The sequence below is a fragment of the Anomalospiza imberbis genome, unplaced genomic scaffold, assembly GCF_031753505.1.
Source record: "Anomalospiza imberbis isolate Cuckoo-Finch-1a 21T00152 unplaced genomic scaffold, ASM3175350v1 scaffold_115, whole genome shotgun sequence".
In the NCBI taxonomy this organism is placed as follows: domain Eukaryota; kingdom Metazoa; phylum Chordata; class Aves; order Passeriformes; family Viduidae; genus Anomalospiza; species Anomalospiza imberbis.
In genome coordinates this window covers 204,998-218,824 of record NW_027099541.1, presented here as the reverse complement: position 1 = coordinate 218,824, position 13,827 = coordinate 204,998, and the positions used below count along the sequence as shown (strand labels likewise).

Below are 13,827 nucleotides of genomic sequence, written 5' to 3'. Positions count from 1 at the left end.
GGGAACACAAGGGGATAAAGATACACCGCATCTCCCTGGAAGGGGGAAAAGGACACAAAGCCCTGAGGTGGGGAGACCAAACCTCTCCCAGGACTGACTCACAGAGGTCTGGTCTTTCCCCAGCATCCCTGGAGGGGATGTGGGCACTTTGAGAAGCAGCCCCTTCTGGGCACCCTCCTCTCTCAGCCTTTTCCATTCTTCTTGGCCGTCCTTTGGTGACGAGCCCCTCTGGCCCAGGACCACAGGGACTGTGTGGGGCACAGGGCACAAATGCTGGGGGCAGTGGGGAGAAGGGGGTCTCACCTGGCCAGCAGACCCACGGCATCGTGCTGGGTGTCAGCACACAGCAGCATGTCCCAGCCACGCTTGCGCTCCATAGCCTCCACCACATTGTCACACCGCAGTCGGCCGAGCAGAGCCTTCATGGCCTGCACTGCAAACCTGTGTGCAGAGAAAAGCCCAGGTCACACTGGGAGCACTGGCGCTAGCCACAAGGGCACGGGAAGGACAGGAGGACTGGGACCTGTTGGGCTTGCTGGGAAGGCGGTGTTCCTCCCGGCATGCTCTCCAGAAGTTATCAACTTCCTCTGGTGGCATCTGCTGTGTGGTGAAGACAACATGGAAGAGCAGTGCCACAAACAGTCGCCCAGAATAAGGGATCACCGCCCTGTTGCACTCAGGCACAATCACCCAGATCACCAGAGTTGCCTGCAAGAGAAGCAGCCCAAGGCAGGGCTCAGTGCCGAGGTGTCCATGGAGCAGGGCCCATGGGCAGACGCAGGGGAGCAGAAGGCCTGGTGCCCCCTGAGCCTGCCCCGAGCCCAGGTTTCAGCCCAGCGCCTGAGGCGTGGAGAGGATGGAGAGCTGCTGGAGAGGCGACCTGGGGGTGAGCAAAGGCCAGTTCCAGAAACTCACAGCCAGGGCAAAAATGTCCTCGTTGTCCCCATCAGAGGTGCACTTTCTGGTCAGAGGCCAGTCCTCCATCACACGGAGCAGTGTTGGCAGCACTTTCTCCACTGCTGGTCCCGATGAGCCTATGGCTCTCCACAGCACTGCAGCAGCTCTGTGGGATCAGAGCTCTGTGTCAGGGCCATGTCAGTCACAGCACCATGCCCTGTGCAGCTGTGGGGGCCCAGGTGACAGAGCCCTGGAGCCCTGAAGGGCAGGGAAGGAGCAGTGGCAGCAGGCTCAGGAAACAGAGGGGCCCGAGGGTCCTGGGCCTCTCTGCCTGTCTGTCAGACCCCATGGGACAGGCTGTGCAGGGCCACGGGCCCTAAAGGCTGCTGAGCCCTGAGCTCTCCAGGCTCGTGGGCCCTGTACCTGTCACACGTTGGGGCACAGCGCAGGAGGGTCAGCACCACGTCAGCAGGGTGTTCTTCAGCCAGCCTCACAAGGTCAATTTGCAGCCTGGCATCCACAGAGACGTGGGACACCAGCCTCTGGTGGATGTTCTTCACCTTGGCTGGCACCTGGAGGGGGCATGGGGAAGACTTGGAGCACTGTCCAAGGGAGCAACTTCTCCAGCTTCCCGCAAGAAGTGCTTCCCTTCCCACCACACTGTGCTGGCCTCAAAGGCTGAGTGGGCCCGGTTACCATGGCTTGAGGGGACACACAGTCCTGGGAGGCCTCCAGGCCTGGCCCCAGGCTGCTTACCTGCTGCTGAGAAGGAACATCACTCTCCTCGAAGAAATCCATAGTGGGAGCATGAATCATAGCGGGAGCAGGCGTGGTGTCAGTATTTGTGATGCCCTGAGTCTCTTCATTGTCCCTGTTTGTGATGGCCACATCCTCAGTCATTAACATGAGAAGAGCCTTTGCCCAGGTTTCAGTCGCTGAGGCGTCAGAGTCTTCTGAGCGCTCAGCCGAATCCGGGCTGACATCAGGCTCAGCCTGGAGCTCGGTCAGCCCCGAGTCAGGCTTGGCTGGGCCCTCAGCTGCTGTGCTGCCGGTCTTTCTCCGCCGAATGCGCAGGAACTTCCGGAACATCTGCAGGAGAACAAAGGACAGGGAAGCTCGGAGTGTTCCATGGAGTGCTGCAAGCGTGGTGCTCGGCTGAGCAGTGACAGCAGGCCCAGCCCAGGTGGGGATGGCTGCTGGTACCTTCAGGCTTCTGCGGAAGCGGCCACGGCTGGGTTCCTGCTCTTGTGTCCGGTCCAGGGCTGCACCTGGCAAAGAGCGAGCGCAGCCAGAGCTGAGGGGCTGCGGGAGAGGCCGGAGAACACAGCCCAGCCCCGCGCTCCCCAAGCAGGGACAGTCCCGGGATGCCCCAGGGGATGGAGCACGGCCACTGCAGGGTGTCTGCCCGGCCCCACTTCCGTCCTGTCCATGGGCATGTCCCCAGGGGATGGGATGGGATGGGATGGGATGGGATGGGATGGGATGGGATGGGATGAGGTCAAGCTGGCTGCAGGCATCAGCCCTATAGCCCCACTCTGCCACTCACCATCCTGCAGTGTTTGGATCTGCTCTGGCTCTTCAGGCTGTTGTGCTGGGGCAGCTCCAGGGCCTTCCTTTTCTTCCCCCCTGAACACTTTGCACAGCCTGAGAAATCTGCCCGCCATTCCACCCTCTAGCCTTGAAGGCACCTTCTAGAGAGATGCCTCAGGATATATCCAAGTCAACAATTGCAGTTGTGCCTTGAAGGCACCTGAGACAGAGGAGCCTCAGCAAGGCTGCAGGACAGCAAGTCCTGCACTCTGGTCTGGAGGGCTCCTGCCACAATGACAGGAGACTCCTCGTAAGTGATTCCGGTCACCAAGTCCCACAGTCTGGCCGCGAGGTCAGCTGCAGGAATAACGCCTTGGAAATTTTCTGTGTCAGACACGAACGAGTGCACTGTGCGGGGGCTCCTCACAGCACTGCTCGGTTCTGTCCTATCCTGATGTGTGCTCCGAGCACTGTGGCGTGCTCTTGTCACCGCCAGCTCCTATGTCCCCACGTGTCACAAAGGGAGGGCCCTTGGACACCCTGTCCTGTTCCATGCCATGGTGACCATGCTGCAGCGTGTCACAAAGGGCCCTTGCACACACTGCCACCTGCCCTGGGGCCGCCCCCAGCCCACCCAAAGTGGCCCAGTTGGGAAGGAATCCCTGGCCCCAGGTGTCTGAGACAGCCCAACAGGATCTTTAGGAGCAGCTCAAACCATCAGCAAACCCTGCCCTGCTCTGCGGGATCAGGCCACTTAAGAATCCTCAATTCAGGAAGGCTTTACTTCTCATTGGGCCACTGGAGTAGTTCCAAAATCTGCAAACTTCTCAAATTAATAGCCATTGCTGGGGAATGTGAATGATTTGGAAGTTTGTTCCCATCTAAAAGCAGCAACTCATTTGCCGTAACACATTCCATTGAAAGTCACTTTGCAAAACATAACACTACACGGAGGCAAAAACAAGACCATTCTTTGGTGTGCAAATGGTTTTCAAAGAAGGGATGATAATATCATCATTCTCTTAAGGAATAAAAGCTCTCAAGGAATGAAAGTCAGATACCTAAGTGGCCAATAAAGTACAGTTCTCCCATCTTGTTCCCTGCAGGAGAATCAGGACCATGAAGGGAAATAGTCACAGATATTCCTTCCGCCCTCCATAAGCAAAGCTGTGCTAAACCACAAATGCTGCCTTCAAGCTGACTCAGTTTCCAGCCTAGACCTCTCACCTTCCAGACAACTCCTTCCCCAACACGCTCCCCAACACCAACCCCCCGCAAACACCCGCAGAGAAGCCCTCAACAGCCCGCCAGGACCCCCAGCTGTCCCCGTCCCTCCTCAAAGCTTTCCCACCATCCAGCAGACCCCCTGGTTCCCTGCATGTGCCGTGGGATGGCACTCCGGAGGATCTGCTCCGAGGCCTTCCCTGGCAGCAAGCTCAGGCTGCCAGGCCTATGGATCTTGGCTCATCCTTCCCACCGAGCCTTCCTGTGCACGGCTTTTCCATTGGCACATCTGCGCTCAGCTCGGACTTCTCCACTCAGCCAGGGCTGCTGGTAAAGGATTGAGAGCAGCCTGGCAAGCTCTTTTTCCAGCTCCCTCTGTGCTCTTGGGGCAGGTAGAACATTCCACAGGAAAGCAACTGGTGCCACAGGGAGTGGGCGGCATCAGGCAGCTCTGGGGAGGCCCCTCAGGACTGCTGTACCCTGAGGGAACACTGTTGGCCATCCCCTGTGTGTATCTGCACAAGCTTAAAATCAGCTGCCTCAGCTGCCAGGGCCTCTCTTGGCCAGCATCCTGACGTGGATGCAGGACTGCTGCGAGGCACTGCTGGGACCCAGCGGGACAGGACCGGCTGTCTCGTGTCCACGTAGCACCCCTCACGCAGCCAGGGCCATCCCGAAAGCAGACAGACGCTCCCGTGTCAGCAGAGAGGAGCAAGGAGCACTGGGCTCCTCTCAGGGTACCTCAGCTGGGCTCGCTCCACAACACGCCCCCATTGTAAGGCCTGCTGATGCCCAGCTGCCAGAAATGCCCACCTTGTGCTCTCCAAGATGCACAGGGAGAGCCAATGAGCAGGACACTTTGGGAGGCAAACCTTCCAAGCCTTTCTGAGGCCAGGCACGCACCAAGATCAGCCAAGACTCTCCACGCTGCCTGGCCCACCCAGCCCAGCTCTGTGCTGGCCCTGGGCCACAGCAGCTCCCTCCAAGCAGGAGGCAAATGCATATTGCCAAGAGTTGAAACCCAGCTGTCTTGGTTTGGAAAGACAGGTGTCTGCTAAGGAAGGCAGGAACCTCCCCTGAAATGGAAAAATGTAGACCTCTTCCCTCTGAATTGCTCTAAGTTTGAAATTAAGGGGGACTCCCAGGCAAAAATATGGGAGCAGGAATACCAGTTCTTTATTAGGGAAGAAAATAACAGATAAAATAAACAATGCAGTGAACTAAAACAACACAGACAGAGTCAGAATACAACCTGACACCCTGGTGGACAGGGTGTTGGTAGCAGTCCAATTGGAATTGTGGCTGCAGTCCTCCCGGAGTGTCAGGTGTGGTTCTGTTGGAGAAGTGATCTTGTGGAAAAGGGTGCAGTCTTCCTCTGAAGAGGCAGTGGAAGAGGCAGCTGTTCCTCTGGGAAAATCCAGCGCAGAAATAGCTGTGCTCCTGGGCCAGAAGTTCAAGACTATACATGCAGGTAGGGATGCTTGGCTCCTCCCTCTGGGCGGAGCATCTCACAATGGCATGTTACAGTTCTTTTCAGTCTTGCAGTGGCCCACTATCAGCAGATGTCTTTCCGGAGGGAGGATTGATTGTGGAAGAGATAAGGAACAACTGCCCACTTCACACAAGACAACTGCCATACAGATGGCAAATAGAATACATCTTGCTTTTTTCGATCTGGGACAACAGCAGACAGGGAAGATGTGAAAAGGGTGTGTGTAAAGGTCTTTACATTCACAGCTCCCACAGAGAGCTTTGGGGCTCACAGCGGGACAGAGATGGTTCTGCTCACACCTCTGTCCAAAGGGGGGTAACACATCCTGCTGCAGGTGCTTGGCTTGGTCTCGGCAGGTCCAGGTGGATGCCAAACCTGCTCTTCACAGCCTTCTTCCTGCCCCTCTGCCAAGTGCAATGGGCCTTCAAGGACTGAAAGGAGCACAGAGAGCCAAAGGGGGATACTCGCACCTACCTCACTGGGAGCTCCCTGGGAAGCACTTTCCTTGAGAAGCAAGCCCCTTTCCTCCAAAGGCGTTTCCCCAAACGTGCAGCTTTTCTGGGGAACACCAACACACCCTCAAGAAACGCTGGCAAGGCTGAAAGACTTCAGGTCCTTTCAGGACAGGCACTCCAGCTCTAGCTCGTATTCCCCCAAGTGTGTTTCCAGGTGGAGGCTCAGACGTGCAGCCCCAGGCCTTCTACAAACACGGGCTGCTCGCTGCCTCTTTCTGCCAGATCCGTGCGTGTTTCACAAACGGGACGGGACCCTGACTGCTTGCAGACTTCTGATTTATTATCTGTCTGCATCATACAAGCAAAAAGCAAGAGGCACAGGAAAATGACAACACCCATGCAAACACAGATCACAGACAAGATGGCAGCCCATGCAAAGCCTTTTTATACCCATTCTTTGAACCAATAGCATAAAAGAAAAGGTGTAAAGTCATTATATTCTAAGCAATTAGAAAAGGACCCACGTGGGTTTAACATTAACAAAAGGACTTCTATGAACCTCAAACAATACACAATAATTCCTTCTTTAAGATGGAAACATTTTCTATCTTTGCAAAGCATATATCTAGGACTTTGCACATCTTGAGCTATCAATACGTTCTTGTTCTTTCTTGTTCCTTATGATAAATATCAATGTATTCACTTTGTTCTTAACTTTCTAGCTTTCTCAGGAGAAGGTGTAGAAATTTCCCAGCCATTCTCAGCTTTGGAAAGTGTCTTTTACATTTCTATATTCCTTCACTTTTGGACTTGGGGATACCAGTGGTCCCCAGGGCATCTCTGCGCGCCTTGGAAAACGCTGAGTAACTTTTCCAAGTACTTTATAATTTGTGAGTTTGGCATTTGTCTGTTTCACTTGGATGGCATGAGCCTGCTCTGCTTGGCACCGTGCCTTTGTTAAACAGCTGAGGCAAAGGTTAGTGCTAATTTGACAGGGTTTGGGATTGGGTCCAAGACAAAAATGGTTGTGCCTGGCTTGATGTTACTTGAAGAGCTGGGAGCTTCTGGGTTTTGGATGCCAAGCACCTCTAGAGCCTGTTTGAAGAGAAGGGTTTGCCATGCATGAGGTTTGTCAACTCCTCCCAGTGTAACCCAGTCTGAGAGAGAAGATCTGTCTCTGGGGTTGTTACCAATGACCTTTTATTTTCAGTGCCAAATCTATGCCAGAGGCAGGGGATGTGTTTTAGCCTCCATGGCTGCCTTGCCATGCTTTTCTTTGGGAATGTGATGGGCAAAAAAGTGAAGAGATTAGATGCTCCATTTCCCTTCTTTCTCCTGCTGGAATTTTTTCCTCCATTGCAGGGCTTAGGAACCTCCTTGCAGAGGCAAGAATCCATAGGGGGGTGCTCCTGGGGATGTATGGGGCACATCCTGATTCATTGATGCTGGAAGCTCTACTGATCCTGTCTGGCATCTTCCCTGGCTGAGTGAAAGCCTTGCAGTCTTCGGGGATCACACCAGCAGCAGGAAACCTGCAGTGCTCTGGCTGGTTCAGGACAGAGCTGGATTTTCCCCTACTCTCTTAAAAATTACACACAGCCTGTCCCAGCACTTTGAAAATGTAAGTGATCACCACACTGCTCCAGCAGATGCCTGGGACTTACCTGGTAATGCAGATGGCTTTTGCCATGGTCTTTTTCATAGAATTACAGAATCATTAAGCTTGGAAAAGACCTCTACAATCATCAAGTCCAACCATTCACCCAGCACTGTAAAGCCCATCACTAAGCCATGTCCCTGAGCACCACATCCACATGTTAATTCCCATTAATTGTCCAAGATGCACTGCAGGAGATTGAAAACACTGGGCACAAACAGCAAAAGTGAGTTGTCCTATTACCCAGTTACTTTTGTTGTTGTGGGTATATTATAGATTGGATACATGTTGGGCCTGTTTCCTTTAATCCCATTAATTCGTGGTCTCAGCTGCTTTGTGTGGGAGTCTGAACTGCTCCATTAGAAGGAGTGTGTTAAATGGGATGAATTAGCCAGCTTTTAATACAGCTCGTCACCTGCTTTGTCCTGCCTGGCAGCCAGCCAGCGGGGGTCTCCTCCTCCTGCCAGCCACTGTTTCCAATCTTAGCCATTGGCCCCTTGGAGACCTGGCTTCAGCAGGCTGAGGGATCCATAGCTCCGGGTGGGATTCCAGAGGGTGGCATCTCCCCATCTTGTTTTAAGCAAAGGGGATGTTTCAGGAGTGACCCCTCCCTCCCATGAGGTTTCCTGTGTTGTAAACGAGCTGGGATATGGTTAAAAATGTTGGGGTTTCCCTTCCAAGTTAAACAGTGACTGGGAATAGCCTCTGTACCCTTGGTGGTTGCATGGGCCTGGAGTCCTCTACCTGGAAGTGCTTGGGTTTCTCTTGGGATTGCTCCCAATCCCGATGGTTCTTGGCAGTTTGAGAGGGGATGAGTTCAGAGACCTGTTTGGAGGAGCAGAGCCACAGGAACAACATGGCCCCTGGCTGCGGATGGTGAGGACTGGGCTGGATATGGCCACCAGCTGCTCCACACCACCGGTACTTCGGTGGCAGACAACATCTCTTTGAGTTTCCTCCCCTCTCTCCCTGCTCCAGACCTTCTCCCCAGGTCAGGTGTGTCCCATGGGAGACAGATTCTGGAGGATTTTTGAGCTCAGCTCTGCAGAAATGGACTGCTCTGTGTTTGAGAGAAGGGGAAGTGAGCACCTTTGGTGGGAGATCAAAAGCCCCTTGCTAAGATCAGTGGGAGAGGTGAAGAAATTTTGCTGGAAAGCACAAAATGGGTATTTCCTGCTGGATTCTGAAAGCCACAGCAGCTCTCCCCAGCTTTCCCTGCAGATACTGCTGATGGATGCTGGGAGAGAGCTGGAGACCAGATGCTCTCAGGATGTGCATGCTCTCAAAAAGTTCTGTGCCCTTTTGGAGCTTTATTTTGGAAGAACTTGCTTCTTTTTGAAATCCCGCCAGCCTGCCTCATTTCAGTGCTTTAGAGAGGAGTCAACCCTTCAAAAGAAATAAAATTTTAAATGAGAATCGGTGTTTCATTTTGAAACTATTACACTCCATGAAGTGCAAATTGAAGCCTTGTGGTCCAGATGGGATTTTTTTCCTTGAGGATCACTCGGCAATCATGTGAGGAGGCTTTTTGCTTGGTGTCTCCAAGCAAAGATTCTGTTGAATCTCATCTTTCCCAGCCTTTCCCAGAGGTCTCACCTCCCCTGAGCAGGCTGGTCTGACAGCACAGGATGGAAAAGAGCAGAAGCCATGGCTGATGGATAAGGTGGAGATGCTGCCTGAGCATCTCCAAGGAGTGCTGAAGGTTTGAGGGAGCAAGAAGTATCCCAGCTCTGCCAGCGATGGAGACGGAAGCTGACTCTGCTCCAGAGCACCCTCTCCACTGCTACTTGTGTCGCCTTGTGCAAGACCTGCAGCTAGTTACCCTAACCCTGCTGTATCCATGCCCTGGTTGATGAAAGCCTCCATGGGTGGGTGCTTCTTGGCACTTGGGCTCCGGGTGTAAATGCATCCCAGGGATGCTTTGATTCCAAATTAGTTTTGAATTCAAACATGCCAATCCATCAGGTTTGCTGCAAAGCAAAATGTCCCAGATCACCAGATGCACGTGAAACTTCTTTAGATTCCAAATTTGGTTTTGAACTTGGTGTTACCAGGGAAGAAACCCAACAAACCTTAAAATCATTTCAGTGGTGACGTGAGAGCTTCTGCCATGGAGAAAATTAAATGAATGTACGGTCAGACTTGGGATGGTTTGAGGTTCTTCCTCATATCCAGCTTTCAGAGGATCTTTTCCCTTTGGATCCAGCAGCATCTGACACCCAGGGCTGAGATGGGGCAGGCAGTGCTCTCTGCTGGGATGTGAATTACATGGGGTGTGTGAGCTCAGCTGGACCTCAGGGAGCTGCACGAGCTGCTGGTGGTGGTGGCAGAGGTGGGGTGGCTCCTACACAGGAGCTGCTTTGAGCTTTTCTGTGATTTTCCTTCTTTTTGTGTGAGCTGGCACAAAAACATGTCTTGAAAATCATCCTTTTGCTGACAGCTGAGCTTGGATTGAGTTTTTTCAATGATAATCAGCAGATAAAGGATCATGCTGGAGATTTGCCTGGGAGCCCCTGTCCTCATTCCTGTTCCCTGAACAACTGGTTCTGTGGGAGTCCTGTGATGCTTGAGGTCCCACGAGCAGGGCAGCAGGAGGTTTCAAGCTGGCTGCACCCAGGGGTGTTGCCTTGAAGGCGTCCAGTGCTGAAGCATGAGGCAGCTCCTGAATCAGCCTAGGGAGGTCATGGCAGCAAGTCCTGGGAGCCGAGAGCTCTCAGGTGTCACTGGGAGTACCATGGCTGCCAGCTCTTGATCTGCTTCCAGGCAGCCAAAGGTGGAAGGGAGAAAAGTATGGGTGCTTTGATGGCATCTGAGGTGCTTTGGGAAGGTTTGTTTCTGTCATTCTCTAACCCCGAAGGGCAGCAGAGCAGACAGAACACCCCAGTGGGGTGGCTTGAAGCCAAATCCAGCTCTGCCAGGCTCTAACCAGAAGCCTCCTGGCTGTGTTGGGTGGTGTTCTCCAGCCTGGGCAGCACAGAAGCACTCAGCCCCACTCTGTCCTTTGCATCTCTGCCTCACACCCTGGCAGGAGTGAGGTTTCCCAGAAATGAGGTCAAGCAGGGGAAAGAATCTCTTGGAGGAAGCCTCGGGCAAGCTGGGCATGGCTCTGTAAGTGGGCTCTGTGCCAGTTCCCACTGCTGGTCACACCTTCCTCCAGGCTGCGCTGGGTCCACGGCATCCAGTAGCTGCATGAGCAGCCCTGGGGTCGGAAGGAGGAGTGGGAGGCTCCTGCCTTACCTCTTCCACACTGATTTCTTGCCTTCTCACTTGCAGCTACAACTCCAAACATTGGCAACTGCGTGGATCAGCCCAGACCCCCAGGAGGGGAGAGATGGACGGAGCCGCAGGGTGAGAGGGAGCTGTTTCCTGAGGGGGAGCTGCTGCTCCAGGTATGGTGCTGTGGCTTGGTCATTTGGGGTCTCCTCAAGCTGCTCTGGAGCTTGTGGTCACATCTGTGGAGCGGGAGGAGACCCTGCCTTGTCCAGAGCTGCTTCACTGTGATTCCTGCAGGCAGGGAGTTCCTGGGGACAGAGACCAGTGGCACTGCCTGGCTGGGATGGGTCCAGACCCCCATTCCCACCATTCCCTCTCATCCCACAGCAATTTGCTGCCCCTTTGATTATGTTACATCTCATGGACACAAGCTCCATCCCAACCAAGAGGTTCAGGGATGTCACATGGTGGTGTAAGGATTGATCCCTGAGTGGTGTAAGGATTGATCCCTGAGTAGTTCCCAAGGTGCTGGGTTGGTTCATTATCTTTAGCAAAGGCCAAGAGGAGAATGTTGAGAGCTGTGGGACAAAACATCCCCCAGGAACTCCTTGCCTTACCTGGGCCATTGTGTGAGCTCCGTAGGGATGAGTCCACAGCCTGCCTAGGATGGGAAAAGCCCAGCTTCAGTTTGTAGGTTTTGGGGGAGAAGAGAAGAGCAGTTGGATGTTGGACAACAGTGGTGGACAAAACCAGTGGGAAATGAGAGCTATGCTTTGTAGAAAGGCCACGTATGTCTCATGAAACAGCTGACAGTGAAGCTCAGAGCACGAGGGCCTGGTGAATCAGCCTCCCACAATGCTGCTGCTTTGGGCTGCCATCTATAAATGTGAGCTGGAAGGTCACATGGAAAGGCTGACTGCTGAACAAGCATCTGGGCACATCAACTGAGGAACACTGTGGCAAGCACATTTCTCTCTCTCTCAGGATTTTTATAAAGGTGCACAGAAAGAAATGAAAGAGAAAACAATTTCTGTTTCTGCTCCTTGTTTTTCTCTTGTGGAATGTGTTTGGAGAATTGTTTACCTAGAGCAAATGCTTGGTTGGATCATGGTGGATTGTTTGGGCCTGATGGCCAATCAGATCCGCCTGTGTCTGGACTCTGGCGAACAGGGTCACGAGTTGTGAGTTAGTTACATAGGATAGTTAGAGAAAGTAGCATGTAGTTTTTAGTATCCTCTTTTATATGGTATCTTAATGTATCATAGCATAATTATAATAAAGAAATCATTCAGCCTTCTGAAATAAGTCAGACATCATCATTCTCCCCATTGGGTTCGCCGACATGTAAAACAGATGTTAATGTATAGTAAATGTGCAAAAGCACATTTACATCATGAAAACAAGACAGGTAAGGTCAAACAATTGCAGTAGGCACCTAAAACATCCAACTTTAGAAGTTGTAAAAACCCCCATCAAAACTGTACCTTGTAATGTCAGAGATGAAGTGCCTGGTTAGATTAAGTGATACAACTAGGCATAATAATTGTCGGTCCCTAGGACTTTGTTATTAGTGTTTAAATGCACATTTTACCATCTGTACCTGAACTGTTCTGCAGGTTAAGGACATAGGGCTTCATAACCACGACATAGCAATCTAATTCTGCATCCAGTTTTTCCTTTATTTCATCCTCACTGCTCATTTTGAAAGCACACAAAGTAGCCTGCAAAATTAATGCCATTGATGTAGAAAAGGTCAAATACTGTTTTACATCAGTCTCTCTTCATCTTAGGCCACGCGAAGATGTGCTTGGAACATACAGGAAGTGAAACTAGATGTGTTATGTTGAAATAAACACAAACCTAAGACAGATTCTTTGTAAATAACAGGTTCTCAGTGTAATCTACAAGAATGTGCTTGTTTAGATTTGAAACAGAGTAGCCAACCATACAATAAATATATTCATTGCACCCAATTTGTATAAAACACCTCAAGGCGTTTGCGTGATACCGCGTTCCTAACTTGATATTCCTTAGAATTAGAAGGCTCTTTTACTAAGAAGAGAGGGGAGAAAGGAGGGAAAACAGCAAGTAGAGCGATAGTTGCAAGTAACAGAACCAAAAAGCAGTCAGGACTGTTTTTCAGGAAGCAGCACCGCACAGAGCAGCGCTTGTAGCTTCCGCGCCCTTCACTGCCCGGTTGAGCGGGACCTTTCCTGGCACATTCCAGCAATGAACATGCTCCAGAGCCGGCCGAGACGCATCCACTGGGCCCGCCCCAGGGCCCTTCCTGGCGGTCAGCCCCGGCCCCCGGCCGTGCCACCGGCCGTGCCCTGGACCGGGGCACACACCAGTGTCCCTGGCAGCCCTCCCTGTCCCGTCACCTCGGGGGCTGCGGGTTGCAGCCAGGGTGGGGGGAAGCAGCGGCCAAACGCTCAAACCGGCCGAACGCTCAAACCGGCTGAACGTTCAAACCGGCCGAACGTTCAAACTGGCCGAATGTTCAAACTGGCCGAACGTTCAAACCGGCAGAATGTTCAAACTGGCCGAACGTTCAAACCAGCCGAACACTCAAACCGGCTAAACCTTCAAACCAGCCGAATGTTCAAACCGGCTGAATGTTCAAACTGGCTGAACGTTCAAACCGGCTGAACGTTCAAACCGGCCGAATGTTCAAACCAGCTAAACGTACCAACCGGCCGAAAGCTCAAACCAGCCGAATGTTCAAACCGGCCCCACTCCCACCGGCCCCGGCCCCGCGCATTTCCATTTCTGCGGTGACTGGGGCTGGCCCAGCGCAGCCTGGGCGGCCTCGGGCAGGGGATGGAGACTGTGAGCACAGCCCGCAGGGGCTGGGGAGTTTTCGGCCCCAGGAATGGGGAAAGCTCTTGGGATTGAGGAGTGCAAGGAAGGTGCTGCTGGGTCACCGTGGAAGTGCAGTCACAGCTCTGAGAGGCACTGGGCTCTTCCCTCTGGTGACCAGCAACAGGAGCCAGGGCACAGCTGGACCTGTGCCAGAGGAGGGTTAGGTTGGATTTTAAAAGGTTCTTCCCCCAGAGGGTGCTGGGCACTGCCCAGGTTCCCCAGGGAATGGGCACAGCCCCAAGGCTGCCGGAGCTCCAGGAGCGTTGGGACAGTGCTGCCAGGGATGGCCAGGGTGGGATTGTTTGGGGTCTGTGCAGGGACAGGGGCTGGACTCAATGGTCTTTCCAGCTCAGGATATTCTGTGATTCCTGCCCGGAGTGATGAATGTCACCACAGCCCAGCAGTGTGGTCATGGCTACTCCCAATGCTCTCCCCAAGATTCCCTTTGTAGATAGTTATGGCTCTGCTCAGACACGCATGGAAAACGCCTCAAGAGT

At 52.9% G+C, this 13,827-nt stretch overlaps 2 protein-coding genes across 2 annotated transcripts in view; one reads left to right on the top strand and one right to left on the bottom strand.

Moving 5' to 3' along the window:
• Nucleotides 1-946: 946 nt before the first annotated feature.
• LOC137465859 (uncharacterized) lies at nt 947-2,813 on the bottom strand. The gene is made up of 4 exons (XM_068177866.1): nt 2,444-2,813; nt 2,101-2,165; nt 1,554-1,986; nt 947-978 (listed from the first exon to the last, which is right to left on the bottom strand). The coding sequence occupies exons 1-4, from the start codon at nt 2,559-2,561 to the stop codon at nt 947-949; spliced, it is 648 nt and encodes a 215-aa protein (XP_068033967.1). The 5' UTR covers nt 2,562-2,813.
• A 6,306-nt stretch (nt 2,814-9,119) lies between these two features.
• LOC137465857 (aryl hydrocarbon receptor-like) overlaps nt 9,120-13,827 on the top strand; it is a gene marked incomplete at its 3' end in the record, with an annotated part of 116,268 nt that continues 111,560 nt past the window's right edge. Inside the window, exons 1-2 of the mRNA XM_068177865.1 lie at nt 9,120-9,123; nt 10,529-10,644. Coding sequence (XP_068033966.1) covers nt 9,120-9,123; nt 10,529-10,644 — 120 coding nt within the window. The remainder of the gene's footprint in view (nt 9,124-10,528; nt 10,645-13,827) is intronic.

Bases quoted from the DNA above. Each gene is read 5' to 3' on its own strand.
- LOC137465859 (XM_068177866.1), bottom strand. From the start codon at position 2,561: ATGGCGGGCAGATTTCTCAGGCTGTGCAAAGTGTTCAGGGGGGAAGAA. The intron at 1,987-2,100 runs GTACCAGCAGCC...GTTCTCCTGCAG, and splicing joins GCTTCCGCAGAAGCCTGAAG to ATGTTCCGGAAGTTCCTGCG. The intron at 979-1,553 runs GTGGGAAGGGAA...CGTGTGATGGAG, and splicing joins TTTGAGGCCAGCACAGTGTG to GACTGGCCTCTGACCAGAAA.